The sequence below is a fragment of the Balaenoptera acutorostrata genome, chromosome 8 (genome assembly GCF_949987535.1).
Source record: "Balaenoptera acutorostrata chromosome 8, mBalAcu1.1, whole genome shotgun sequence".
NCBI lineage: Eukaryota > Metazoa > Chordata > Mammalia > Artiodactyla > Balaenopteridae > Balaenoptera > Balaenoptera acutorostrata.
In genome coordinates this window covers 86,705,252-86,733,163 of record NC_080071.1, presented here as the reverse complement: position 1 = coordinate 86,733,163, position 27,912 = coordinate 86,705,252, and the positions used below count along the sequence as shown (strand labels likewise).

The following is a 27,912-nucleotide window of genomic DNA, read 5'->3' as shown; positions in this document are numbered from 1 at the left end:
AGTCACGAGGGCGCCATTCTCTTCCGGGCTGTATTCTGACTGGTCCTAGAGTTCTGGGAGGCTGGCTGGGAGGCTGGCTGGGAGAGATGTCCTAGCTTGTCGGCGCCTGCGGGCTGCTGCAGGCTCTTCCCGGGCGTGTAGTCCAGGTGGCCGGGCGTGTAGTCCAGGTGGCCGCGCGTGGTGGCCCGCGGGGCTTTGAGCGGGCGGGGCCCTACACCAGCGATAGCTTTAAGGGGAGGAGTACCCGTCAGGGACCACACTGTGCGGGTTAATTTGGGAAGTGATGGTTAAAGGTCCTGGCTTGAGACTCATTTGTGTTGTTAATTTGGATGGGGGTAGAGATGGAAGCTGCTCCAGTTAACACTGAGTTCTGTCTGGAGAGGTAAAGACACTTGAATTGTAGGTACTGATTTTGTTCCGCTATGGGGGCTTTATTTTGGTCCCGTGTGCTTCCTTTTGAGCAGTCGGTGGTGGAATTACTAATTTTTAAGAGCATCAGAGTTATTTGAAAACTGTGGTGAAGGGAGCAGAATGAGAGGAAAAGGGAGGAATTCCTTTTTTACCTCGAGGAGTTTCATTTCTAGATCGTGGCAAAAGAGAAGGTATGGGAGACCTAACCTACAAATATATACCAAAAATTATCTGTGTAATATATTTTGATATTAGCTGGTGAGAGTAAAAGATTCCCAATGAAAATAACTAGGATGAGGCCTAACACGGACTTATTGCAAATGGAAACTTAACACGAATACTAGAGGCAAAAGGTGCATAGCCTAGAATGTTGAAGTCCCTGTGATGTGCGTAATAATCTTGTCCATTTGAAGCAGGAAAACAAATCAAGGGGAACTGAAGAAAATGAGTCTTTCCCCAGAGGACATAGAAGATGGGGAAGATGAGACGTCAGAAGATAAGGACAATGGCAGTAGAGATGAGGTAACTATATGTACAGTGGGCAGAAGAGTAACTTACTAATGTCAACAATCAAGATCCAGAGGAAAGCAGTTAAACTGCATTGTTTGATCTGAAAAGTGGTTTTGTGAACATTTTCCGACTAGTTTCACAAGCTCACCCTAAATTCAATACCAAAATCTGACAAGGTCATTTTTAGAAAAGAACATTACAGACCACTCTCATGAGCATAGATGTAAAACTTCCAAAAAAAATATTAGCAAACTGAATATTAGTGTTATGCAAAAAGAAAAATACATTGTGACTAAGTGCAGTTTATTTGGGGAATACAAAAGTGTTCTTTGTTTGAAAAGTGATTTTGATTGCCTGGAAATACCAGTTTGAAAGAAAATCTCTTGATTCTTAAAATTGCTTCCTTAAATTCCATTAATTTGTGTGTCCACCAAACATATGTTTCCATATTTATCCTTTCGGCAAATATTTAGGTCCCTAGTATGTTCTGATTCTGGCTGGGAGCCTCTGCATTAGTATTACAGTATAGATAGGTTTAAGTTGGGCCCTAAAAGAATTGAGGTGGGTGAGTGGGTACACAGTTAATGAATAGTGAATGCTTCATCTGTGTAGCCAGTGTGCTAGGACTTGATGCACTATCTCATTTCATCCTCACAGTGACCATGTTAGGTAGGGATCCTTAGCTCCATTTCATAGACAGGAAAAGAGATTTAGTCATTGACTAACTTGCTCATGGTTTCATGAGCTAATAAGTGACAAATAATAAGTGACAGAACCAGCGTTATGCATTTGGTTCTGCCGAATCCAAAGCCCCTCCTCTTTCCTGGTTCATTTCTCAGTGTTCGCCCAAGCAGCTCTTTTGGAGAGACAGATATAGGTATTCAATTGCCAATCTTTTGATATGGGGCTAAGGCTTTGTCTTTGACTTTGAGTTCACTGTTGCAGTAGCTTATCTTCTCTGTATAAAGTATACCCATTGTGTATCTTTTGCAATTTAAAATTTGTTTCTTTAAAACAAAGCAAAACTTAAACCCTAGGAAAGCAATTCGAATACAGACGCCTACATTTTTACATTTTTTCCCCCATTCTTTTATGGTTCCTCACCCACGCCTAATTTGACTGCACTTTTTGAGCTTTATTGAGTATGTCCAAAGCGTTCAACTTTGTTTTACTAGATTCAATAACTTCTTGCATTAATCTGATTGGTTTATATGACATTTATTATGTAATTGAAACTGCAACTACAACGGTCATATATAGGTTTGCGAACAAAAGACTGAGGCTTATTAAGGATACAGTTCAGCTTATAGGATCAGAAATTTCCAGGTGTACTGAGTACCACTTAGTAGCCCATTAGCCGCATGTGCTTTTCCCATGCGTTTCATAGGCATCAAGTTAGTAAATCCTGTTTGGAATTGAGATGGCCATTTAATCCAGCCACAGACTAGCTTAATGTGACATTGTTAAGTGGACATAATGAGTAGACATAGTTAGGAGAGCACCTACTGTACTGTGATGTCCTCAACACAGTGCGTTAACTATACCAATCAGAGCCAAAACATTCTTGGTGAATGCAACTTTTGTTTCGGAACCCAGACCGTGTTAGCTCAGAGGAAGATAGGAGTAGTTACATTATATTTTCCTTAAACTGAGATGCATGTGGTATGGTTCTAGACTGTTCACACTGGCAGCCCTTGGTCATTCCTCTTTAAAATGTGATGCCTGTGACCGTTTACTCTGATTGGTGCAGCATATAGTGGTAGTATCACAGTTAGATTAACTTATAGGCTAACCATACCCTACTGTGGGCTCGTTGAAATTATTTAATTCAAACCCTAGTCTCTTTCACGTGCCTTCCCTGATCCCATGTCCTTCCTATGCCAGATGAACTGGTCCCTCATCTGTTTGCCTGTAAATATTGTTCATAACCAGTAATGCTAATCACATCATATTATAGTGACTCATCTCTTCCTGTGATGTGGGTTGAGGTCTGTATGTGTGTATGTGTGTATGTATATATACACACATACATATACATACACACACACACCAGTTGTGTTTTTGCTGGGGCTGCCATAATAAAATATCACAGATGTATTGGTGGCTGAAACAACAGAAATTTACTTTCTCTCAGTTCAGGAGGCCGGATTAAGTTGTTGCCAATTTGGTTACTTCTGAGGCCTCTCTCCTTGGCATGTAGATGTCTGCCTTCTTGCTGTGTTTTCACATGGTCATCCACCGCCCATAGTTCTTCATTTTCTCCTTTTGTATGTGGCAAGACTTCATTCAGTGTTCTGCTAAAATTTTCATCTTTAGTCATTTAGTTTTATAATACTGTGCCCAATTTTTAGTAGCTCTGGGATGGGAATCAATGGTGTAATTAGGAAGCATGAGGTCCAATTTTGGGGGCCTGGCTCTAATTCCTGTGTATGTTTCAGGTGCCTGCGTGGGGGTCCTCTCCTTTGGTGTTTTACTTGAATGCAGAGAGTTGGGACTCTACAGACACATTGAGCCACCTAAACAGTAGTTGACTTGGTATGTTTTCCTAGGGCAGTAGCTTGCATACTTTTAGAAACCTAGATCCTTCCCTATAGAGATTCTGATTTCAAAGCTCCAAGTGAAATCCAAGAGTTTTCTTTTTCTCTTTTTTTCTTAGGCAAGTGTGCCAGGTAATTCTGTTGCTGGGAGCTCTTTTACTGCACACTGAGAAATTGGACCTGGAGAAATCACAGATGTTGACACGTGGGCCTGAGCAGATCTTGCACTTGCTGACTGTGCAGTGTGACTGTCACCTCCTGGCCACAGATGAGACATCTCTTCATTGTTGTTCTTCCTCCTCTAGGTTGATGTCCCTCAGAAAAATGGTAGGAAGATTACTACTGCTCCAGGAAATAAAATCGAGAAAAAAAAGTTTCTGGCTCCCCTGTTTGCTGAGAAATTAATATCACCATGCAGGAAGGGAGCCGCAGGGGCCAAGCTGCCGAAAGACAGGAGGAGTGCCGTGCTCGAGACCCATGCGAAGAGACAGGAGAACCCTGAGGAGGATGAAGGTAAGAACTGTGAGTTGTGTCAGGATGAGGGACGTAAAGAGTCCCCTCTGGGGACATCCCTGCTGGTGGCTGTCAGGGGTCAGCCCTACATGCCATTGCACATGGCTCTCGGAAGGGTGCTGTGGAAATACCACCCTTGGCATCCCTGGCCGATTTTCCAGGCTTGGCTTGAGGCGTCCCAGTGGACATTTGACTTCTGCTGTCCACATGACCAGAATCAGAGTTTTCTTTCTCTTTGAATATTGTACACTCTTTCTCTCTTTGTGCTTATGAGCCAGGCAGGTTCATTGTCCCCCAGATTTGACTCTCAGTGATTTTTTTGTCCTGATGGAATCTGCATAACGTTTTAAATGGTGTTTCTTCCAAAGCAGTAATTCTTAGCATTGTTATGAAAATACAATAATACATTTTAAATTATTTCAAATAAAAGGTTAAAATGACAGCGAAGTTTTTTCTTAGATTTGTGTAGACAGTCAGACTTATGAGCAGTTTCTCTGAAAGAACAACTTGTCATTTTCATTCTTAACAAGTCTGTGTGGCAGTAATTGATTAGGTGGGTTTTCATTTAGATTCTGAAAAAGAAGCCCTGTATCCTACATGGGCTAGGGGGAGAAAAGCCTTTCCCCTGGGGGCAGAGGAAGATGGCAGGATCAAAAGGGTGATGACAAAGGCTGTGAGGAAGAGGAAGGTCAGAATGACCTAAACCAGTTCTGTTAAGTGGTGGCCAGTATCAAGGAATTAGAGTTATAAGCGAAGCCCTTGGGCAGGGCTGTTGAAGTTCTTTTATGAACTTGAAGAACTTTTCCTAATTAATTTATAAATGCTTTTAAAAGTATTCTGACCAGACCTAACCCAGGCGTCTTGTGGAGAATAGGCACAGTGTAGGTATGGTATTTGTGGACAGTGTAAAAGCTTCCACTTTACTCATTAGTGGCACAGACAGATCATTAAAAATACTATATTCTGGGGACTTCCCTGGTGGCGCAGTGGTTAAGAATCCGCCTGCCAACGCAGGGGACACGGGTTCGAGCCCTGGTCCGGGAGGATCCCACATGCCGCAGAGCAGCTAAGCCCGTGCGCCGTAACTACTGAGCCTGCACTCTAGAGCCTGCGAGCCACAACTGCTGAGCTCGCGTGCCACAACTACTGAAGCCCGCGTGCCTCGAGCCCGTGCTCCACAACAAGAGAAGCCACTGCAATGAGAAGCCCACGCACCGCAACAAAGAGTAGCCCCCGCACGCAGCAACTAGAGAAAGCCCACGCACAGCAACAAAGACCCAACGCAGCCAAAAATAAATAAATAAATAAATAAATTTATTTAAAAAACCACAAAGAAACAAAAAACTGTATTCTGAAAGAACAAAACAAAACAGAAAAACTATATTCTGGCTTTTGCCCACAGAGCCTATGAAGAAAGCACCTGATAAACAGAAGGAGGAAATGACCAAACAGAAGGCTTCCCCTGAAACCAAAAATCAGAAATTAGAAGGTAACTTCTTTGCTGCGTTTTAGAGCACGAGAGACACATGGAGAATTTCATATTGGCGAAAACCAAATCTCTGTTAGCCCAAATGATGGACAAAGGGATTTTAATTGCAGCCTGGTGTTACAATATGGCAGATTCTTCAATGGAAATTTTTTTTAGCGTCATTCTTTCTGAACTGTTTCTTTGAGTTCTTTCTCTCTCTCTCTCTTTTTTTTTTGCCTTTTTGTATGGCAGCTAAACCACCTGTAAGTTTCAAACTATTTGTTGGAAACCTGAACTTCAACAAAACTGTTGCTGAACTAAAAACTGGTCTTAGTGAACTTTTTGCTAAAAATGACATCGCAGTCGTTGGTGTCAGAGTTGGCTTGTCCAGGTAAATACTGATAAATTAAGGGTGTTGTTAAGAGTTTATCAGCCCAACAATTATTATTCTTGTCAGATCCTTTTGTTACTTGTTCTTCGCCCTTTATAAGATATTACCTCAGCTTCTTGCAGTTCAGAATGAGTATTTAAAGTCTTTCAGTGGCTCGTTTAATAAATCCATTATATTAAATTTTGCTATCCCATTTTTCCAACCAAAATACTAAACTAATCACAAGATCTTCCAAGTCTTTACAGAAACATATTTTCATGATTTTCCAACTGTGAGCAGTGTTATTTGCCTAGAATTATTTTAAACGAACACAGATTTAATCACAAAACCCCTAGCTTTGGTGGCAAATATAGGTTCTGTATCAGTTCTGCTTTTTTGCTGAGTTGAATTTCATCCTTTCTTACTTCTTTCTCATCAGAAGCATATGTCTTGGGTGTGAGCATGCTTATTTTATGGTACTCAGAATTTCTTAGGTAGAAATGAAAAGATAATAATAATAGTAAACATTCATTGAGTACTCACTGTACCAGGCATTGTTCCTTGTTTATTTAACTCATTGAATCCATAAGACAATCCTCATCAGTAATTACTGTCATTATCCCCATTTTACAAAGGAGGAAATTGAGGCACAGAGAAGTTAAGTGATGTACCCAATATCACACAGCTAGAAAGTGGCAGGGTCAGGATTTGAGCCCAGCATTCTGGCTCCAGAGGTAATGCCACAACTTTTGACACATTGCTCTGCTTACACTTTTTATTAACTATATTGTGAAATATTGTTGTGTTTGTAGTAAGTAAAGATTCCTTTTGCATTAAAAAAAATTCTTGGGACTTCCCTGGTGGCGCAGTGGTTAAGAATCCACCCGCCAATGCAGGGGACACGGGTTCGAGCCCTGGTCCTGGAGGATCCCACATGCTGCGGAGCAACTAAGCAGTGCGCCACAACTACTGAGCCTGCACTTTAGAGCCCACAAGCCACAACTACTGAGCCCGTGTGCCACAGCTACTGAAGCCTGTGCACCTAGAGCCCGTGCTCCTCAACAAGAGAAGCCACCACGATGAAAAGTCTGCGCACTGCAACGAAGAGTAGTCCCCGCTCACTGCAACTAGAAGAATGCCCGCAGGCAGCAACGAAGACCCAGCACAGCCAAAAAAAAAAAAAAATCTTACTCTAATAGCCTTTGAGTTTGCCAACACGTTCTATTTTAAGAATGATATTTTTGGGAATTCCCTGGTGCTCCAGTGGTTAGGACTCCGTGCTTTCACTGCCGTGGGCACGAGTGCAATCCCTGGTCAGGGAACTAAGATCCCACAAGCCGGGGCTTCCCTGGTGGCGCAGTGGTTAAGAATCTGCCTGCCAATGCAGGGGACACAGGTTCAAGGCCTGGTCCGGGAAGATCCCACATGCCGCGGAGCAACTAAGGCAGTGCATCACAACTACTGACCCTGCGCAAGCCTGCGAGCCATAACTACTGAGCCCATGTGCCACAACTCCTGAGGACTGCATGCCTAGAGTCCATGCTCCATAGCAAGAGAAGCCACCGCAATGAGAAGCCTGTGCACTGCAACGAAGAGTAGCCCCCACTCGCCGCAACTAGAGAAAGCCCGTGCAGAGCAATGAAGACCCAACGCAGCCAAAAATAAATAAATAAATAAATTTATTAAAAAAAAAGATCCCACAAGCCGCATGGCATGGCCAAAAGAAAAAAAAAGATATTTTTGTTTCAGTTCACAAGTGCAATGGCTGTTTCTTAAAACAGAAATTCAAAAACGTGTCATTTCAAGTTTCATTTTTTTATAGCTTTTGGTTAAATCTGGCTAGTAGTTAGAAAACTAATAATGATTTCAGTGGGTGAGTTTGCCCTGACTCTCAGTCCTTGCCCCAGAGGAGGGCTTCTCGACTCTTGCACTATTAAAATTTGGGGCCAGCTAATTCCTTGTTGTGGGGGGTTGCTGTTCAACAGCATCCCTGGATTCTACCCACTAGATGCTAGAAGTAGTCCCCCAGCTGTGACGGCCAAAGATGTCTTCAGATATTGTCAGACTGACCCCAGGTGAGAACTGCTGCTCTCCGGTTACTTCATGGCACCGATATTGCCAGTTGGTGGAGCCTTGGTTTTTTTATTTTTTTAATTTCTTAAATTTTTAAAAATTATTTATTTATTTATTTATTGGCTGTGTTGGGTCTTCGTTTCTGTGCGAGGGCTTTCTCTAGTTGCGGCAAGCGGGGGTCACTCTTCATTATGATGCGCAGGCCTCTCACTATCGCGGCCTCTCTTGTTGCGGAGCACAGGTTCCAGATGCGCAGGCTCAGTAGTTGTGGCTCAGGGGCCCAGTTACTCCACAGCATGTGGGATCCTCCCAGACCAGGGCTCGAACCCGTGTCCCCTGCATTGGCAGGCAGATTCTCAACCACTGCGCCACCAGGGAAGCCCTGGAGCCTTGGTTTTAATTTGTAAAATTTGACAGCTGCGTTTGACTCAATGCTAATTTCCACTCTCACAACCAGTGTGAGTAGCCAGCTGGAAGGCGTATGCCTTTTGACTCTACTTGTGTTCTTCTTTCCTTTTCGGCTGCATCTCTGTAGGAGATTTGGTTATGTGAATTTTAAATCTGCTGACGACCAGGAAAAAGCCCTGGAACTTAGTGAGACAAACGTCCTTGGATATGAAATTAAATGGAAGAAACTGAAAAGGGAAAGGAAACAAAGAAAGGTGTGCAAGCAGGGTAACTTGTTCAGAGATACCTGCGAACCTAGAAGACTCTGCATCAGGCAGGAATATCGTATTCTTTCTTACTCCGTGCAAGCACTCCTCAGTTTCTAGCAAGTTGCCTACTTCCACAGCACAGACACTCTCTGCCATGCTCTCACTCCTTCTGCTCTAGCCGCATGGCTCACCTTCTCTGTCCTAATGTTCATGACTCATCCCCTGGCTACTGACAACCCATCCAAGAGTCTCAGCTTAAAGGTCACCTCTACAGATAAGAAAAATTTTCCCTTACCCCCAGACTAGGTTAAGTCTTCTCTACTTGATGTTCTCATTTCCCTTTTTACTTTTCCTTCCTGGCACTTACCACAGTTTGTAATTATGTGACTATTTGTTTACTAGCCTTTTCCCCAACAAGACTACATTCTCAAGAGTGGAGGCCAAGTCTGTATTTTCACAGCCCGCACGTAGCACAGGCCGTCATCACCCAGACGCTGTGTGCAAATGTTTGGTTTTTTAAAAATATTATATTTATTTATCTTCCTTATTTATTATTATTATTTTTTTGGCTGCGTTGGGTCTTAGTTATGGCACATGGGATCTTTGTTGAGGCATGCGAGATCTTTTTGTCATGGCACGCACGGGCTTCTCTCTAGTTGTAGCGTGCCGGTTTTCTCTCTCTGCTTGCAGCGTGCAGGCTCCAGGGCGTGTGGGCTCTGTAGTTTGCAGCACATGGGCTTAGTTGCCCTGCAGCATATGGGATCTTAGTTCCCCCTACCAGGGATTGAACCTGTGTCCCCTGCATTGGAAGGCGGATTCTTTACCACTGGACCACGAGGGAAGTCCCCAGATATTGTTAAATGAAGGAATATGTACTACTCTCCAACTCTTTGAGAAGTATTTTTTCTCTTTTAGAGAACTCTTGATGCTTATGAGATCTAAACTCAGACTAAAAATACTCTTTTGTGTTTATGAAGATGGAAATGCCAAAACACTTTTGATCAAGAACTTGCCTGACAGAGTCACTCAGCATGAATTAATAGAAGTGTTTGAGGATACTTTTCAAATCAGACTGGTGAGCAAGGATGGAATGAGTGAAAGGTATGTCTTTGTACCTTGTACTGAAAAAGAATATATGTCTACTGGATTCAAACATAACAGAATTTCATTGTATTCTCCCAAATCACTCATGCCGGATTTTAGAGAAGGAAAAAGTAGTTATCCAGCCTTTCTACCAGCAGGCATAAAAAGCATCATAAATGGATAGCCAAAGGCTTCTAGAAGACTGTAGGGCTGTCACAGAGAAATGAAGACTTTATTCTATCAAGTACAAGATTGAAGATTGGAAGAATCCACTCATAGGTTATCTTCATCCTATCTCTCCAGGGCTGACTACAGGAAAATAACACCCTTGGTGACTTGTCTGGACAGGTACCAAAAGAGAACATTAACTTGGTCTGTTAGAATTATGTTGTAGCCAATTAATGAAACACTATCACTATGTATCTGGGCTTTGGCAGCCTAAGAGGGTGAATATGGTGAAATTAGAAAGGGTGGAAGAGAATGTATTTTGAAGGGATTCTCAATGTGGTAAAAATTGGGTATCAGGATTACAGATACATTTGAGCTAAATTTGTTGGTGTAGGTGAACTCTAAAATAATCTATCCCAGTGTATTCTGATGAACATAATCTCTGGAAAAGAATCCCACAGATTTAGAAAACAAGTCTGAAAAGATAAATCCCAAATTTTTAGCAGTGTTTACTGTGAGGAGGTTTGGGGGCACTCTGCTGGGCTTGCATACCATACCCAAAAATTAACTCAAAATAGATCACAGACCTAAATGTAAGAGCTAAAATAGAAAACTATGAAGAAAACACAGGAGTAAATCTTTGTGACCTTGGATTAAAGTCTTGCACAAGCAATGAAAGAGAAGATTGAGAAGTTGGGCTTTATCAAAATTAAAAACATTTGTACTTCAAAGGACACTATCTAAAAAGTCAAAAGAAACTCTACATCCTGGGAGAAAATATTGCAAATCGTATATATGAAAGAGACCTGTATATATAAAAGATACATAAAGAACTCTCACAGCTCAATAATTAAAAGACAACCCAATTAAAAAATGGGGAAAGGACTTGAATGACCGTTTCTCCAAACAAGGTGTACAAATGGCCAGTAAACATGTAGAAAGATGCTCAACATTAGTCACTGAGGAAGTGCAAATCAAAACCATGATGTGAAGGAGGGCTGAGTCAAGATGGTGGACTAGGAGGACGCGGAATTCGCATCTCTGCACAGCTAGGGAACCTACCAGGCACCGTTGGGGGATCATGGACACCTAAGGGGATGGGAGGAACCACTAGCAGCCGGCTTGTGGGATCTTGATTCCCAGGCTGGAGGTTGGGCCTGAGCTCCTGTAGTGGGAGCTCCGAGTCCAAACTGCTGGACTAACAGAGAACCTCAGACCCCAGGGAGTATTAATTGGAGTGAGGCCTCCCATAGGTCCTAATCTCAGCACTAAGACCTGGCTCTATCCAACTGCTTGCAAACTCCAGTGCTGGACGCCTCAGGCCAAACAACCAGCAAGACAGGAATACAGCCCCACCCATCAAAAAAAAAAAAAAAAAGAAACGACAGAAAAATATGTTACAGACGAAGGAGCAAGATAAAAACCTACAAAACCAAATAAATGAAGATGAAATAGGCAACCTACCTGAAAAAGAATTCAGAGTACTGATAGTAAAGATGATCCAAAATTTCAGAAACAGGATGGAGAAAATAAACAGTTAACAAGGATCTAGAAGAACTAAAGAGCAAACAAACAGTGATGAACAACACAATAACTGAAATTAAAAATACCCTGGAAGGAATCAATAGCAGAATAACTGAGGCAGAAGAATGGATAAGTGAGCTGGAAGATAAAATGGTGGAAATAACTGCCAGGGAGCAGAATAAAGAAAAAAAAAATGACAAGAATTGAGGACAGTCTCAGAGACCTCTGGGACAACACTAAACGCACCAACATTCGAATTATAGGGGTCCCAGAAGAAGAAGAAAGAAAGGGTATGAGAAAATATTTGAAGAGGTTATAGTCGAAAACTTCCCTAACATGAGAAAGGAAATAGTCAAGTCCAGGAAGCACAGAGTCCCATACAGGATAAACCCAAAGAGAAACACGCCGAGACACATATTAATCAAACTATCAAAAATTAAATACAAAGAAAAAATATTAAAAGCAGCAAATAACATATAAGGGAATCCCCATAAGGTTAACAGCTGATCTTTGAGCAGAAACTCTGCAAGCCAGAAGAGAGTGGCAGGACATATTTAAAGTGATGAAAGGGAAAAACTTAAAACCAAGATTACTGTACCCAGCAAGGATCTCATTCAGATTGAACGGAGAAATTAAAACCTTTACAGACAAGCATAGTTAAGAGAATTCAGCACCACCAAACCAGCTTTACAACAAATGCTAAAGGAACTTCTCTAGGCAGGGAACACAAGAGAAGGAAAAGACCTACAAAACAAACCCAAAACAATTAAGAAAATGGTAATAGGAACATACATATCGATAGTTACCTTAAATGTAAATGGATTAAATGCTCCCACCAAAAGACACAGGCTCGCTGAATGGATACAAAAACAAGACCCATATATATGCTGTCTACAAGAGACCCACTTCAGACCTAGGGACGTATACAGACTGAAAAAGATATTCCATGCAAATGGAAATCAAAAGAAAGCTGGAGTTGCAATTCTCATATCAGATAAAATAGACTTTAAAATAAAGACTATTACAGGAGACAAAGAAGGACACTACATAATGATCAAGGGATCAATCCAGAAGATACAACAATTGTAAATGTTTATGCACCCAACACAGGAGCACCTCAATACATAAGGAAAATGCTAACAGCCATAAAATGGGAAATCGATAGTAACACAATAATAGCAGGGGACTTTAACACCAATGGACATATCATCCAAAATGAAAATAAATAAGGAAACACAAGCTTTAAATGACACATTAAACAAGATGGACTTAATTGATATTTATAGGACATTCCATCCAAAAACAACAGAATACACTTTCTTCTCAAGTGCTAATGGAACATTCTCCAAGATAGACCATATCTTGGGTCACAAATCAAGGCTTGGTAAATTTAAGAAAATTGAAATCATATCAAGTATCTTTTCTGATCACAATGCTATGAGACTAGATATCAATTACGGGAAAAAAACTGTAAAAAAATACAAACACATGGAGGCTAAACAATATGCTACTAAATAACCAAGAGGTCACTGAAGAAATCAAAGAGGAAATCAAAAAATACCTAGAAACAAATGACAGAACACGACGACCCAAAACATGACGATCCTATGGGATGCAGCAAAAGCAGTTGTAAGAGGGAAGTTTATAACAATACAATCCTACCTCAAGAAACAAGAAAATCTCAAATAAACAACCTAACCTTACACCTAAAGCAACTAGAGAAGGAACAAAAAACCCCCCAAAGTTAGCAGAAGGAAAGAAATCATAAAGATCAGATCAGAAATAAATGAAAAAGAAATGAAACAATAGCAAAGATCAATAAAACTAAAAGCTGGTTCTTTGAGAAGGTAAACAAAATTGATAAACCATTAGCCAGACTCATCAAGAAAAAAAGGGAGAAGACTCAAATCAACAGAATTAGAAATGAAAAAGGAGAAGTAACAACTGACACTGCAGAAATACAAAGGATCATGAGATATTACTACAAGCAACTATATGCCAATAAAATGGACAACTTGGAAGAAATGGACAAATTCTTAGAAAAGCACAGCCTTCTGAGACAGAACCAGGAAGAAATAGAGAATATAAACAGACCAATCACAAACAGTGAAATTGAGACTGTGATTAAAAATCTTCCAACAAACAAAAGCCCAGGACCAGATGGCTTCACAGGCGAATTCTCTCAAACATTTAGAGAAGAGCTAACACCTATCCTTCTCAAACTCTTCCAAAGCATAGCAGAGGGAGGAACACTCCCAAACTCATTCTATGAGGCCACCATCATCCTGATACCAAAACCAGACAAAGATGTCACAAAAAAAACTACAGGCCAATATCACTGATGAACATAGATGTAAAAATCCTCAACAAAATACTAGCAAACAGAATCCAACAGCACATTAAAAGGATCATACACCATGATCAAGTGGGGTTTATCCCAGGAATGCAAGGATTCTTCAATATATGCAAATCAATCAATGTGATACACCATATTAAGAAACTGAAGGATAAAAAACATATGATAACCTCAGTAGATGCAGAAAAAGCTTTTGACAAAATTCAGTACCCATGTATGATAAAAACTCTCTAGAAAGTAGGCATAGAGGGAACCTACCTCAACCTAATAAAGGCCATATATGACAAACCCACAGCCAACATCGTTCTCAGTGGTGAAAAACAAACCATTTCCTCTAAGATCAGAAACAAGACAAGGGTGCCCACTCTAGCCACTATTATTCAACATAGTTTTGGATGTTTTAGCCACAGCAGTTAGAGAAGAAAAAGAAATAAAAGGAATCCAAATCGGAAAAGAAGAGGTAAAACTGTCACTGTTTGCAGATGACATGATACTATACATAGAGAATCCTAAAGATGCTAGCAGCAAACTACTAGAGCTAATCAATGAACTTGGTAGAGTAGGAGGCTATAAAATTAATGTACAGAAATCTCTTGCATTCCTATACACTAATGATTAAAAGTCTGAAAGTGAAATTAAGGAAACACTCCCATTTACCATTGCAATAAAAAGAATAAAATTCCTAGGAATAAACCTACCTAAGGAGACAAAAGACCTGTATGCAGAAAACTGTAAGACACTGATGAAAGAAATTAAAGATGATACAAACAGATGGAGAGATATACCATGTTCTTGGATTGGAAGAATCAACATTGTGAAAATGACTGTGCTACCCAAAGCAATCTACAGATTCGGTGCAATCCCTATCAAACTACCAATGGCATTTTTCACAGAACTAGAACAAAAAACTGCACAATTTGTATGGAAACACAAAAGACCCCGAATAGCCAAAGCAATCTTGAGAAAGAAAACCGGAACTGGAGGAATCAGGCTTCCTGACTTTGTAGTATGGAAGTATGTACTCCCATACTACAAAGCTACAGTAATCAAGACAGTATGGTACTGGCACAGAAACAGAAATATAGATCAATGGAACAGGATAGAAAGCCCAGAGATAAACCCATGCACATATGGTCACCTTATCTTTTATAAACGAGGCAAGAATATGCAGTGGAGAAAAGACAGCCTCTTCAATAAGTGGTGCTGGAAAAACTGGACAGCTACATGTAAAAGAATGAAATTAGAACACTTCCTAACACCATTTACAAAAATAAAGTCAAAATGCATTAAAGACCTAAAAGTAAGGCCAGACACTATAAAACTCTTAGAGGAAAACGTAGGCAGAGCACTCTATGACATAAATCACAGCAAGATCCTTTTTGACCCATCTCCTAGAGAAATGGAAATGAAAACAAAAATAAACAAATGGGACCTAATGAAACTTAAAAGCTTTTGCACAGCAAAGGAAACCATAAACAAGATGAAAAGACAACTCTCAGAATGGGAGAAAATATTTGCAAACGAAGCAACTGATTGAAGGATTAATCTCCAAAATATACAAGCAGCTTATGCAGCTCAATATAAAAAAAACAAACAATCCAATGCAATAAGGGGGAGAAGACCTAAATAGACATTTCTCCAAAGAAGATATACAGATTGCCAACAAACACATGAAAGGATGCTCAACATCACTAATCATTAGAGAAATGTAAATCAAAACTACAACGAGGGGGCTTCCCTGGTTGCGCAGTGGTTAAGAATCTGCCTGCCAATGCAGGGGACACAGGTTCGAGCCCTGGTCTGGGAAGATCCCACATGCCGCGGAGCAACTAAGCCCGTGCGTCACAACTATTGAGCCTGCGCTCTGGAGCCTGAGAGCCACAACTACTGAAGCCCACGCGCCTAGAGCCAGTGCTCCCAACAAGAGAAGCCACCACAATGAGAAGCCTGCGCACTACAACGAAGAGTAGCCCCCCCGCTCACCACAACCAGAGAAATGCCTGCGTGCAGCAACAAAGACCCAACGCAACTAAAAATGAAATACATTAAATAAATAAATTTATTAAAAAAAAACTACAATGAAGTATCACCTCATACCAGTCAGAATGGCCATCATCAAAAAATCTACAAATAATAAATGCTGGAGAGGGTGTGGAGAAAAGGGAACCCTCTTGCACTGTTGGTGGGAATGTAAATTGATACAGCCACTATGGAGAACAGTATGGAGGTTCCTTAAAAAACTAAAAATAGAACTACCATATGACCCAACAATCCCACTACTGGGCATATACCGTGAGAAAACCATAATTCAGAAAGAGTCATGTACCACAATGTTCATTGCAGCACTATTTACAATAGCCAGGACATGGAAGCAACCTAAATGTCCATCGACAGATGAATGGATAAAGAAGATGTGGCACATATATACAATGGAATATTATTCAGCCATAAAAAGAAACGAAATTGAGTTATTTGTAGTGAGGTGGATGGACCTAGAGTCTGTCATGCAGAGTGAAGTAAGTCAGAAAGAGATAAACAAATACCGTATGCTAACACATATATATGGAATCTAAAAAAAAAATGGTTCTGATGAACCTAGGGACAGAACAGGAATAAAGACGCAGATGTAGAGGATGGACTTGAGGACGTGGGGAGGGGGAAGGGTAAGCTGGGATGAAGTGAGAGAGTAGCATTGACATATACACACTACCAAATGTAACATAGATAGCTAGTGGGAAGCAGCTGCATAGCACAGGGAGATCAGCTCGGTGCTTTGTGACCATCTAGAGGGGTGGGATAGGGAGGGTGGGAGGGAGACGCAAGAGGGAGCGTATATAGGGATATATGTATGCATATAGCTGATTCACTTTGTTATACAGCAGAAACTAACACAACATTGTAAAGCAATTATACTCCAATAAAGATATTTAAAAAAACCAAAACAAGACAAAACCATGATGTGATACCACTGCACACTTGTTAGATTGGCTGTAATAAAAAAGACAATAACAATTGTTGACAAGGATGTGGAGAAATCAGAACCCTGATTCATTGCTGGTGGGAATGTAAAATAGCACAGTTGCTTTGGAAAACGGTTTGGTAGTTTCTCAAAATGTTAAACATAGAGTTGCTGTACGGTCCAGCAATTCTACTATTAGGTATGTATCCAAAAGAAGTGAAAACGTATATCCACACATTTCTACAAATGTTTGTATCGGCTTTATTCATAATAGCCCAAACCGGTAACAACCCAAAATGTCTTAACAGCTGATGAATGGATAAACAAAATGTAGTATTTTCATGCAATGTAATGTTACTCAGCCATGAAAAGGAATGAAGTACTGATACATGCTACAACACAGATGAATCTCAAAAATATTAGGCTAAGTGAAAGAAGCCAGACACAAAAGATGGCATATTTGTATAATCCCAGTTATGTGAAATGTCCAGAATAGACAGATCTACAGAGACAGAATGTAGCATAGTGATTGCCTGCAGCTGGGGGATGGGAGTGAGTTGGGGGGGATGAGGAGTGACTGCGGCTGGGTGCTTAATTGTCCTAAAATTAGATTATGGTGATGGTTGTAGAATTCTGTAAATATACCCTTGTACACTTTAAATGGGTGAATTTTATGATTTGGAAATTATATCTCAGTAGACCTTTTTAAAAAAAACCAGTGTGTGTATGTGTGTACGTTTGCTTTTATTTATACAGCATGTTGCCTCTAAGGATAGAAATTGGGCAGAAGGAAGACTTCACTATATCCTTTCTACCTTTTGCATTTCGAATCTTGTATGTGCATTACTAATTCGAAAGACAATACAGAAGAGTACTAAATGTTGACTCTTCTTTCTTCTCTCCCCTACCCTATCCCCACAATTGTAGGATTGCCTCTATTGACTTCAAGTCACAGGCCGATGCAGAGAGAGCCTTGGAAGAGAAGCAAGGAACAGAGATTGGTGGGCTTGCTGTAGTTCTGAACCTTGTCAGAGCAAAAATCCAAGGCCAAGATGAGAGAGACAGAAAAAAGTGCAACTGGAGAAGTAAGGGCGTGACAGCTCTGTAGCTGGAGACCCATGTTTCCCAGGGATGGGCTAGTATGAGGTTAGGGGCACTTGGCACTGTTTTGTTTTTTTGGTTTTTTTTGGCTGCGTTGGGTCTTCGCTGCTACACGCAGGCTTTCTCTAGTTGTGGCGGACGGGGGCTACTCTTTGTTGCGGTGTGCGGGCTTCTCATTGTGGTGTCTTCTCTTGCTGCAGAGCATGCTCTAGGTGCACGGGCTTCAGTAGTTGCAGCACATGGGCCCTAGAATGTGCGGGCTTCAGTAGTTGCAGCGTGTGGGCTCAGTAGTTGTGGCTAGTGGGCTGTAGAGCACAGGCTCAGTAGTGGTGGCGCGCGGGCTTACTTGCTCTGCGGCATGTGGGATCTTCCTGGACCAGGGTTCGAACCCGTGTCCCCTGCATTGGCAGGTGGATTCTTAACAACTGCACCACCAGGGAAGTCCCACTTGGCACTTTTAAATACAGTTTCTCACTCCATCAAAAATGTGTAAGTCATCCTCATAATTCTGTCAAGCTAATAAGTACTGTCCTAGTTAACTGTAACCTTGATGACTGCAGAAGGCATGGCACTTTGAGAGACATCAGTTTAGTTCCCCCTTTTGGGGTATCTTCTAGGATTCTGTTTCAACAAGCTCTTAAACCTGTGGTTTCAGAGTTAGATATTTAATTCTCTTCAAGTTGTGTTTTTTGTTTTTTGGTTTTTAAAAAAATTTTGGCTCTGTTGTGTGGCTTGCGGGCCACGGCAGTGAAAGTGCCGAATCCTAACCACTAGACCACCAGGGAACTTCCTCAGGTTTAAAGACCCCAAACCTAATCTGCCTAATCTGATTTCTAGATGTGGTGGCTTATACAGAAAAAAAAATAAAACAATAGAATTTACCATGAATATTTTTAAAAATCAAGGGATTTCACATAAAAAACTGGATTTCCAGCTTCTTTTGCTACATCAGAAAGTCTGGTGGCTCTGGGGCTGCGTCCCTACATGTCCACAGGCGTCTGGAGAGAGGCAGCTGCTTCCTCTCAGCTGTGGCATTTGCTCTGCTGGCTGGAAGTTCTTACCAACCCTGAACGAGTGAACATCATGCTGACACTTTGAAAAAATAGTTAATACTTTTTTTTTTTTTATCACAAAGCCATACTTTTTTCTTCTTGGTAAAGATATTTTTATATGTCTTATGCATTTGTCTCTTTCAAAAGTGGGAAAACTAAAGTTAGAACAAGAAAACCATGCACTTCAAGAAAAATGGGAGAGAGCTTATTTCTTTGTGGAGGTAAAAGAACGTTCCTGCATGTTTAATATGCAAACAAAGTCTGTCTGTGTCAAGAGAATGTGACCTAAGACACCATTATGAAAGCAACCATCGTAGGAACCATGATGGATTTACAGAAAAAATGTGTGATAGAAAATTCAACGAACTGAAAAAAAGACTGAAATTTCAACATGATTTGCTTTTGAATGTGAATAAAATAAGTGATGCTGCTATGAAATGTAGTTACATATTAAGTGAGAAAATTGCCCAGGCAGCCAAACCTTTTGCAGGTGGTGAGTTTATCAAGGACTGTCTTTTGAGTGCAGCAGAAATCATGTGCCCTGAACAGAGACAAGCGTTTGCCAACATAAGACTAACTGGTAGTGTTGTTGCCCAGCATGTTGACAACATGACTGAGAACTTGCAGGACAAGTTACAAGAAAAAGCTGAATCATTTGTGGCTTTTTCCATTGCAGCTCAGGAAGGAGTGGATGGAAATAACGACCCCCACGTAGGTGTATTTATTCGTGGTGGCAATGAAACTTTTGATGTGACCAAAGATCTTCTGGACATGGTCCCCATAACAGGCACAACATCAGGAAATGAATTAGTTTTACATGTTGAGAAAAGTCTTAAAACATTTAACGTGGCCTGGTCAAAATTGGTGAGTATTAGCACAGATGGTGACTCTGCGATGGTTGGTGTTAAAGAACTAGTTGCAAAACTGAAATCTAAAGTGTCAGGGCTGGGCTTCCCTGGTGGCGCAGTGGTTAAGAATCCGCCTGCCAATGCAGGGGACACGGGTTCGAGCCCTGGTCCAGGAAGATCCCATGTGCCGTGGAGCAACTAAGCCCGTGCGCCACAACTACTGAGCCTGTGCTCTAGAGCCCGCGTGCCACAACTACTGAAGCGCGCACGCTTAGAGCCCATGCTTCACAACAAGAGAAGCCAGTGCAATGAGAAGCCTGCACACCGCAATGAAGAGTAGCCCCCGCTCACTGCAACTAGAGAAAGCCCACGTGCAGCAACGAAGACCCAATGCAGCCAAAAATAAATAAAATAAATAAATTTATTAAAAAAATAAAAAATAAAAAAATAAAGTGTCAGAGCTTTGCCAAGACACAGAACTTAAGTCTGTGCACGGCCTCATTCTCCAGGAATCACTTTGTGCTAAAAGGTTAAAAATGGTAGTTAAAAAACTACCGTGTCATGGACATAGTAGTTTATACCATAATCTAGATACGCTCCCATGGCTCAGACCGCAGAAAGTTCGGTGCTTTGTTTAATGAGTTAGATGCACCATATGGAAGCATGTTCTGCTCCATGGAACTTAGGTGGCTGAGTCGTGGTGTGGTCCTAAGGCAGTTTTTTGAATTGTTGGAGGAAATTGACTTTTTTCTGTCTTCTAGAGGAAAATTTGTGCCTCAGCTTACAAGCAAAGATTGGGTCAGAGACTTAGCCTTTTTGGTTGACATTATGACATATCTAAACATGTTGGATATTTCTCTGCAAAGGCGTTCTCAAGTGGTGACACAAACGTATGATTCAGTTGGCTCATTCCTAGCGAAATTGTGTCTTTGGGAGACTCATTTGGCAAGGAACAATCTGGCCCACTTTGCTACACTGAAATTAGTTTCTGAAAATGAAAATGACAGCCTGAACTACATTCACCAAATTAAAGAGTTGAACGCTGAATTCCAAAAAAGGTTCTCTGATTAAAACTTTATGAGAATGAACTAATATTGTTCAGTTCCCCTTTCTCAATTAGTATTAATAGTGTGAATGAAGAGCTACAAATGGAAGTTATTGAATTGCAGTGCAATACTATACTGAAAGCCAAATATGGTGATGTTGGGATCCCAGAATTCTACAGATATCTTGGGAATGGTTACCCTAAATATAAAAACCATTGTGCAAAGATTCTGTCCATGTTTGGAAGTATTTATGTTTGTGAGCAGCTATTTTCTGCTATGAAACTAAAGAAAACTAAATGTTGCTCCCAGTTAAAGGATTCAAAGATGAATGTTGCAACACAGGATTCACAGCCTGACGTTGATTGACATCTTGGGGCATAAGAAAGGTGTGTCAGATTTTGAATTTCAAATCTGAGGAGTAATAAATTATGGAACTTTGAGTAATTATTTCTATTTCCAAATTATGTTTTTTTCAATGTCAGATTTCAAGTATAATCTCTGGCGTCGTATGTTTGTACCTTATAACATATAAAATAATGTTTGATTATATCCTGGCAGCTTATTTTTCCTATACTTTGCTTTTCTGGCGCTTAGGTTATTCAAGTTTATAAACCTGTGCCCTAAAAGCAGCACATTTTCCCAAAAGGCACTTGTGAGCCAGCGATGTGAACCAGGGAGTCAGCTGGATGAACGGAATGTTTAGATGCCTCATGCAACCCTGTCGCCTAGGATGACAGATGCGCCACAGTGATCGTGGGGCTCAGGCCAGAGTAACCCGCTTCCTTGGACAGAGCTGGGGCAGCATAGCCAGTTCTGGCCTCTGGGCTTCTTTTTTGGTGCTTCCATTTTGCATTTAAACACATTTCTTTTGAAATTTCAATATTGTTGGTCAGCTCACAGTCAGTTGTGTCTGGACCTGGGAGCCATTCTACCTCTTACAGACAGGGATGGGCATTCCTTTGGCATCCTGGTCACCCCAAGGGGATGCAGAATGGGGTGTCAACACGTCTAAGAGCTTATGAGCATTATTCCAGGGAGAAGGCCCATAGCTGCCTTCAGAGTCTTAAAGAGGTCTGTGATCCAAAAGGTGTTTTTCTACTGTGAAGTTGGGACAGGACGGCTCACTGTTGCAGAAACTATATCTTGAAAAATTAGTCACATTATAGAAATGATATGTACTTACTGTAGAACATTTGGAAACTCTAAAGAAATAAAGGGAGGGCTTCCCTGGTGGCACAGTGGTTAAGAATCCTTCTGCCAATGCAGGGGACACGGGTTCGAGCCCTGGTCCGGGAAGATCCCACATGCCGCAGAGCAACTAAGCCTGTGCACCACGACTACTGAGCCTGCACTCTATAGCCTGCGAGCCACAACTACTGAGCCCGCGTGCCACAACTGCTGAAGCCCGCGTGCCTAGTGCCCGTGCTCCGCAACAAGAGAAGCCACCGCACCGCAACAAAGAGTAGCCCCCACTCGCTGTAACTAGAGAAAGCCCGCGTGCAGCAACGAAGACCCAACGCAGCCAAAAATAATAAATAAATGAAAAGAAGTAAAGGGAAAAACCTATAATCTCAACAGCCAGAGGTAACCCCTATAAATATTTAGGTATGTTTTCTCTGTCAACTTTCTGTGCATTATTTTATATGGTTGAGTACATCATGTATTCTGCTGCCTTCCCCCTCACTCCCTCACTTATTAATTCTAAACATACGTCAGTTCTTCCAAGCTCACGGTTGAGTTTATTTGATTGTGTCAGGTGTGCACTGATGGGCCTTCGCCAGCCAGAGTGAGTTCTCTGGGCATCATGTGAGCCACAAGGTTGATTTCCAGGGGTGGGATTCCTCTTGCATTCTGCCAGGCTCTGCGAAGGCCAGAGAACTACCCTGTTGTCTAGGGAGGCAGAGGCAGATGCCACCTGCTGACCCTGAAGACAGCCTTCTAGCAGAGGTCCTGGGACCACTACTGAGGAGAAGCTTAGCTGAACAGCCACAGCAGAGCAAAGAGGGAGATGGGGGCTTTAGGACGGGGTCTCACCCATGGCTCCAGTCTTGGCTGAGCCATCAGTGCTTCCTGAAAGTCTTCCGTTTCCCTTGTCCCATTGTCCATATGACCCCCTCTTCTTCCTACAAGTCAAACCAAATTTACCACTCTCCTCTCCTTCTCATTCGGTAACTTCACCTCCTAAATAAAAGCCATTTGAGAAGGACCCCCTCCTCTCCTGTTCACCTTTACACACTTGCCAGGATCTGCAGCCTCCTCCCTTCCTAAGGTGCCTTCTCCCTGCCCATGGCCAGTCCCTCCCCCTGTGCTCCCGTCTCCATCCCCTGCCTCTGTAGGGCTTTCCTCCATCCTCTACCTTTCTGTACTTTTGGGATTTTTGTTTGTACTGGCTCCTTTCACCAATATATATATATATATATATTTTTAGTTTTCTGAATTTTTTAAACATTGAATAATTTTTGAATATTCACATAGTTGAAAATAATACAAAAAAGTATATGGTGAAAATTATTGCTTCCTTTCCAGCCCACACTCATGTTCACCCTTCACCTGTCCTCCATCTTACTAGTTTCTTGTGTTATCTTTTTTTTTTTTTAACATCTTTATCGGAGTATAATTGCTTTACAATGGTGTGTTAGTTTCTGCTTTATAACAAAGTGAATCAGCTGTACATATACATATGTCCCCATATCTCTTCCCTCTTGCTTCTCCCTCCCTCCCACCCTCCCTATCCCACCCCTCTAGGTGGTCACAAAGCACCGAGCTGATCTCCCTGTTTCCACCAATATTTAAACATGCCCATGTCTCTGGCACACTCTTTTTAATTTTCTAATTAAAATGTTAAAATTAGGACACACATTTACTAGTTCAAAATTTAACAGGTGTAAATTGAAAGGCCTCCTCCCCCATCCCTTAGCCACCTAGCTCCTTTGTATGGAAGTAACCAGCATTATTGGTTTCTTGTGTCCTTCCACTGTTGTGCATGGTCAAGGAATCATGTTTACGTTATTTTTCCCACCTATTTTTTTTTTACACAAAAAACTAATAGGTTATACAGGTGTATAATAGGTTATACAAGTGTAACCTATTAGTACCTTGCTTTTGTTTTTTCATTTAAAGTATCTTGGAGATCATATCAATAACAAAGAGATGCACTGTTTGTTTTTACAGTTTTTGTGTTGTATGGATGTACAAGGATTTATTTGCCAGTGTATTAGGTTAACTCTAGCTCCACTCCCGTAACAGATGGACTCCAAATTCTTAGTAACTCAACAGAGTAATCGTTTATTTCTCACTCATGACACAGTAGGGAGTGAGTATTCTTGGTCACATGGCCTTCCATGTGATCATTTAAGGACCTAGGCTACCTCCACTTTGTGCCTCTGTCCTGGTTCTGGGCCGTTGGAAATCTCTTCATTCAGCAAGTGGATAGGAAAGAACAAGGAGAGTCCAGTGTGGGGACTTTTTATGGCGGGCCTAGGTGTGTGTTCACCACTACCTTTGGCTAGATCTTGGTCAAATGACCGTACCTCTAGTCCCAAGGGAGGTAGGGAAAGCTGGACCACAGCTACGCATCCAGGAAGAAGGAATGGGTTGGGCGAGCAGCTCACCAGTCTGCTGCCACTAGTCTTCTGCTGATGCTGCCTTCGTTTCCACAGAATCCAAGACAAAGCCTTTCCCTCATCCCACATCTGCCTTCGAAGTCCTGCTCTCCTTCCTTTTACAGCTAAATGTATCTTGAAAGTGTCTCCCAATTTGCTGCCTGCAGTTCTTCTCTGATTCCTCCGTGCACCTGTGATGGTGCTGAGACTCTTCCCAAGGACACCAAGGACCTCTGCGGCAAAGGCTCCTAGATGCTTTTTGGTTCATATCTTACTGCCTGCAACGTTTGACACCACTGACCACCCCTTCCTCCCCCTTTGAAATCTCATTCTTTTCATTTTTCTCCTCCTCTCTGAATGCTTCTTCTCAGGCTGTCCCCTTCCTCTGTCCCTTAAATGTTGATGTTCCTCAGATGACTTTTCCCTCTCACAACGTATCAGTGGCTTTTAACCTTTTGGGGGAAGGGGAAAAGGGAGGGCAGTCAGGGATCTCTTGGAGCATCAGTTAAAGGATGTCAACCCTCTTCCAAGAATTATGCACATGTGCACCTACATGTGTATTTTTGTTACACTTTCAGGAGGTCCCCAGATCCCAGAAGCCTACCTTGATATCCAGGTTAAGAACCTCTATTCTGTGTGTCCCCTGGGTGATTCTGTCTACTCCCACAGCTTCCGTTGTGTGCAGAGGCTTCCAGAGTAGAATCTCCAGCCAAGCACTTCCTTCTAAATGCCAGCCTGTAAGTGCTGGACCTCTCCATTAGGAGATCCTCCAGGCCCTGCCACTGTATGGTGTTGATAATTGAATTCATCATTTCTTTCCCCAGCTTCTAAACCAATTCTCCCCTGGCTTGCTTTATTTTAGTGAATGGTACCACCATCCATCCAGTTTCTGGCTCAAGTCAGAATCTTGGGAGTTGTCTTGTACTTCCTTCTACTTACTCATTTCCCATTTCTATCTAGTTGCTAAATCCTGTTGACTGTACTACTTAACTAAGCTTTTGAATCTTTCACTTCTCTACAATCTCATCGGTAGTGAACAGTACCACTCTTGTTGGGACCATCGTCATCTCTTGCTTGAACTTCTCTGCAAAAGCCCCCTAACTGGTCTCCCTGCCTCTCCATCTCTAATCTTTCTGCCTTCAAAACATTCTCCACCCAACAGAGTGATCAAAAAATAAACCCAAATTAGGTCACATTACCCCCCTGCTTAACATTCTCCAGTGATTCCTTAAATCATTTATAATAAAACCCAAACTCTTCTTAACAGCAACAACAACAAAACAAAAATGGGCAAAGGACATGAATAGACATTTCTCCAAAGAAGATGTACCAAATGGCCAATAAACACATGAAAAGATGCTCAACATCACTCATCATTAAGGAAATGCAAATCGAAACTACAACGAGATACCACCCCACACTCATTAGGATGGCTACTATAACAACAACAAACAAAATAACAAGTGTTGGTGAGGACGTGGAGAAACTGGAACCTTTTTTTTTTTTAAGGGAACGCTATTTATTTATTTATTTATTTTGGCTGTGTTGGGTCTTCGTTTCTGTGCAAGGGCTTTCTCTAGTTGCGGCGAGCGGGGGCACCCTTCATCGCGGTGCCCGGGCCTCTCACTGTCGCGGCCTCTCTTATTGCGGAGCACAAGCTCCAGACGCGCAGGCTCAGTAGTTGTGGCTCACGGGCCTAGTTGCTCTGCGGCATGTGGGATCTTCCCAGACCAGGGCTCGAACCCGTGTCCCCTGCATTGGGAGGCAGATTCTCAACCACTGCACCACCAGGGAAGCCCGTAACTGGAATCTTTGTGCACTGTTGGTGGAAATGTAAAATAGTACAGCCACTGTGGAAAACAGTATGGTGATTAATCAAAGAGTAAAAACTAATCATGTGATCCAGTAATTCCACTTCTGGGTATATATCCAAAATAACTGAAAGCATGGTCTCTAAGAGATACTTGTACACCCATGTTCACAATAACTAAAACCCAAGTGTCTCTCAGTGGATTAATGGGTAAGCAAAATTATACAATGGAGTATTAGTCCTCCTTAAACAGGAAGAAAATTCTGACACGTGCTACAACATTGATGAACCTTGAGAACATTATGCTAAGTGTAAAAACCAGTCTCAAAAAAGCAAATACAGTATGATTCTACTTACTTGAGGTGCTTAGAGTAGTCGAAAATCATAGAAACAGAAAGTTGAACAGTGGTTGCCAGGCCTGTGGGGAGGGGGACTGGGGAGTTGTTGTTTCATGGATATGAGATGAAAAGAGTTCTGGAGATGGATGCTGGTGATAATTGCACAACATTATGAATGTATTTCATACCATTGAACTGTACACTGAAAAAAAATTAAGATGGTAGATTTTGTTATGTGTATTTTACCACAGTAAAAAAATTTAGGGAAAAAAAACCCCAAACTTCTCACCTACCATGTGACCACAGAGCCCCATGTAATAGGCGTTTCCCTGTCTTCCTGATCTCTTCTCCACTTCGCTCCTCACTGCACGCTGGATACTTGCCCTCTTTCTGTGCCGTGCGTGAGTCCTTTTACATAGCTGTTCCTGCTACCGGGAGCACTCCTCTCCAGATCTTCTGACCACTCAGGTCGGAGCTTAAATGTTGCCACTTCAGAGAAGCCTCTCCTGACCCATCTTAGAATGACCACCTCTGCCCTGTCACTCCTTGTTTTGTTTTCACTCAGGTGATGTTCTTACTCCCCAAATGTCATATCCTTCTCAGTGCATCATATCAGGGGGCACATGTTGTCCATCTGCCCCTTTCCGGGTGATGTTCACTTTGGTCATTTGGTTAAGATGATTTCTGTCAGGTTTCTTCATTGTAAAATTACTCATTTTGGGACTTCCCTGGTGGTCCAGTGGTTAAGAATCTGCCTTCCAATGCAGGGGATGTGGGTTCGATCCCTGGTCAGGGAACTAACATCCCATGTGCCGCGGAGCAACTAAGCCCACGTGCCGTGACTACTGAGCTTGCGCACCTCAACGAGAGAGCCCGCGTGCTGCCAACTACAAAGCCCATGTGCCCTGGACCCCGTGGGCCACAACTAGAGAGAAGCCTGCCCCCTGCAACGAAGAGCCTGCACACTGCAACTAGGACCCGATGGAGCCAAAAGTAAATATTTTTTAAAAATTAAAAAAAATAAAATTACTTGTTTATAAGTATCTTATGTAGAGAGACTTTGCAACTCTCTAAATATTCCTATTTCTTATCCTACTTATCCCCACTCATTTTAGCATCTACTGGTAATTTTTGCCTGACACAGTTATTACTGGGGTATTTGCCAAGTGGTGGTTTTCAATTTTCCTTATTTTACATTTATGGGTTAGAATTCTACTATGAGGAAGGCTTTTCCCTTCACCTTTCTCTCTCCCTCCCTCCCTCCCTTTCTTTCTTCATTCATTTACTTATTTTTTTTTAAAGGAATTCCTTTATTTTTATTTTATTTATTTATTTATTTATTTTTGGCTGTGTTGGGTCTTCGTTTCTGTGCAAGGGCTTTCTCTAGTTGCGGCAAGCGGGGGCCACTCTTAATCGCGGTGCGCGGGCCTCTCACTATCGCAGCCTCTCTTGTTGTGGAGCACAGGCTCCAGACGCGCAGGCTCAGT

The 27,912-nt window shown here is 41.8% G+C and overlaps 1 protein-coding gene and 1 pseudogene across 9 annotated transcripts; both read left to right on the top strand.

Annotated features, from left to right (window-relative positions):
• The first annotated feature begins 29 nt into the window (after positions 1-29).
• On the top strand, positions 30-26,631 carry LOC130704533 (nucleolin-like). Of its 9 annotated transcripts, none has more exons than XM_057550773.1 (7): positions 30-133; positions 828-907; positions 3,764-3,971; positions 5,374-5,460; positions 9,516-9,639; positions 17,556-17,713; positions 19,458-21,122. In XM_057550773.1, exons 2-7 carry the CDS (start codon positions 884-886, stop codon positions 19,829-19,831), a joined length of 975 nt encoding a protein of 324 aa, XP_057406756.1. In that variant the 5' UTR covers positions 30-133; positions 828-883; the 3' UTR covers positions 19,832-21,122. The 9 variants fall into 9 exon arrangements, 7 of the variants coding, with proteins under 7 accessions (XP_057406756.1, XP_057406757.1, XP_057406755.1 ...); XM_057550774.1 differs by having other exon boundaries at positions 825-907; XM_057550771.1 differs by lacking the exon at positions 30-133 and adding an exon at positions 413-602 and having other exon boundaries at positions 828-933.
• Positions 20,097-21,122, top strand: LOC103006407 (general transcription factor II-I repeat domain-containing protein 2B-like; annotated as a pseudogene).
• Positions 26,632-27,912: the final 1,281 nt, after the last annotated feature.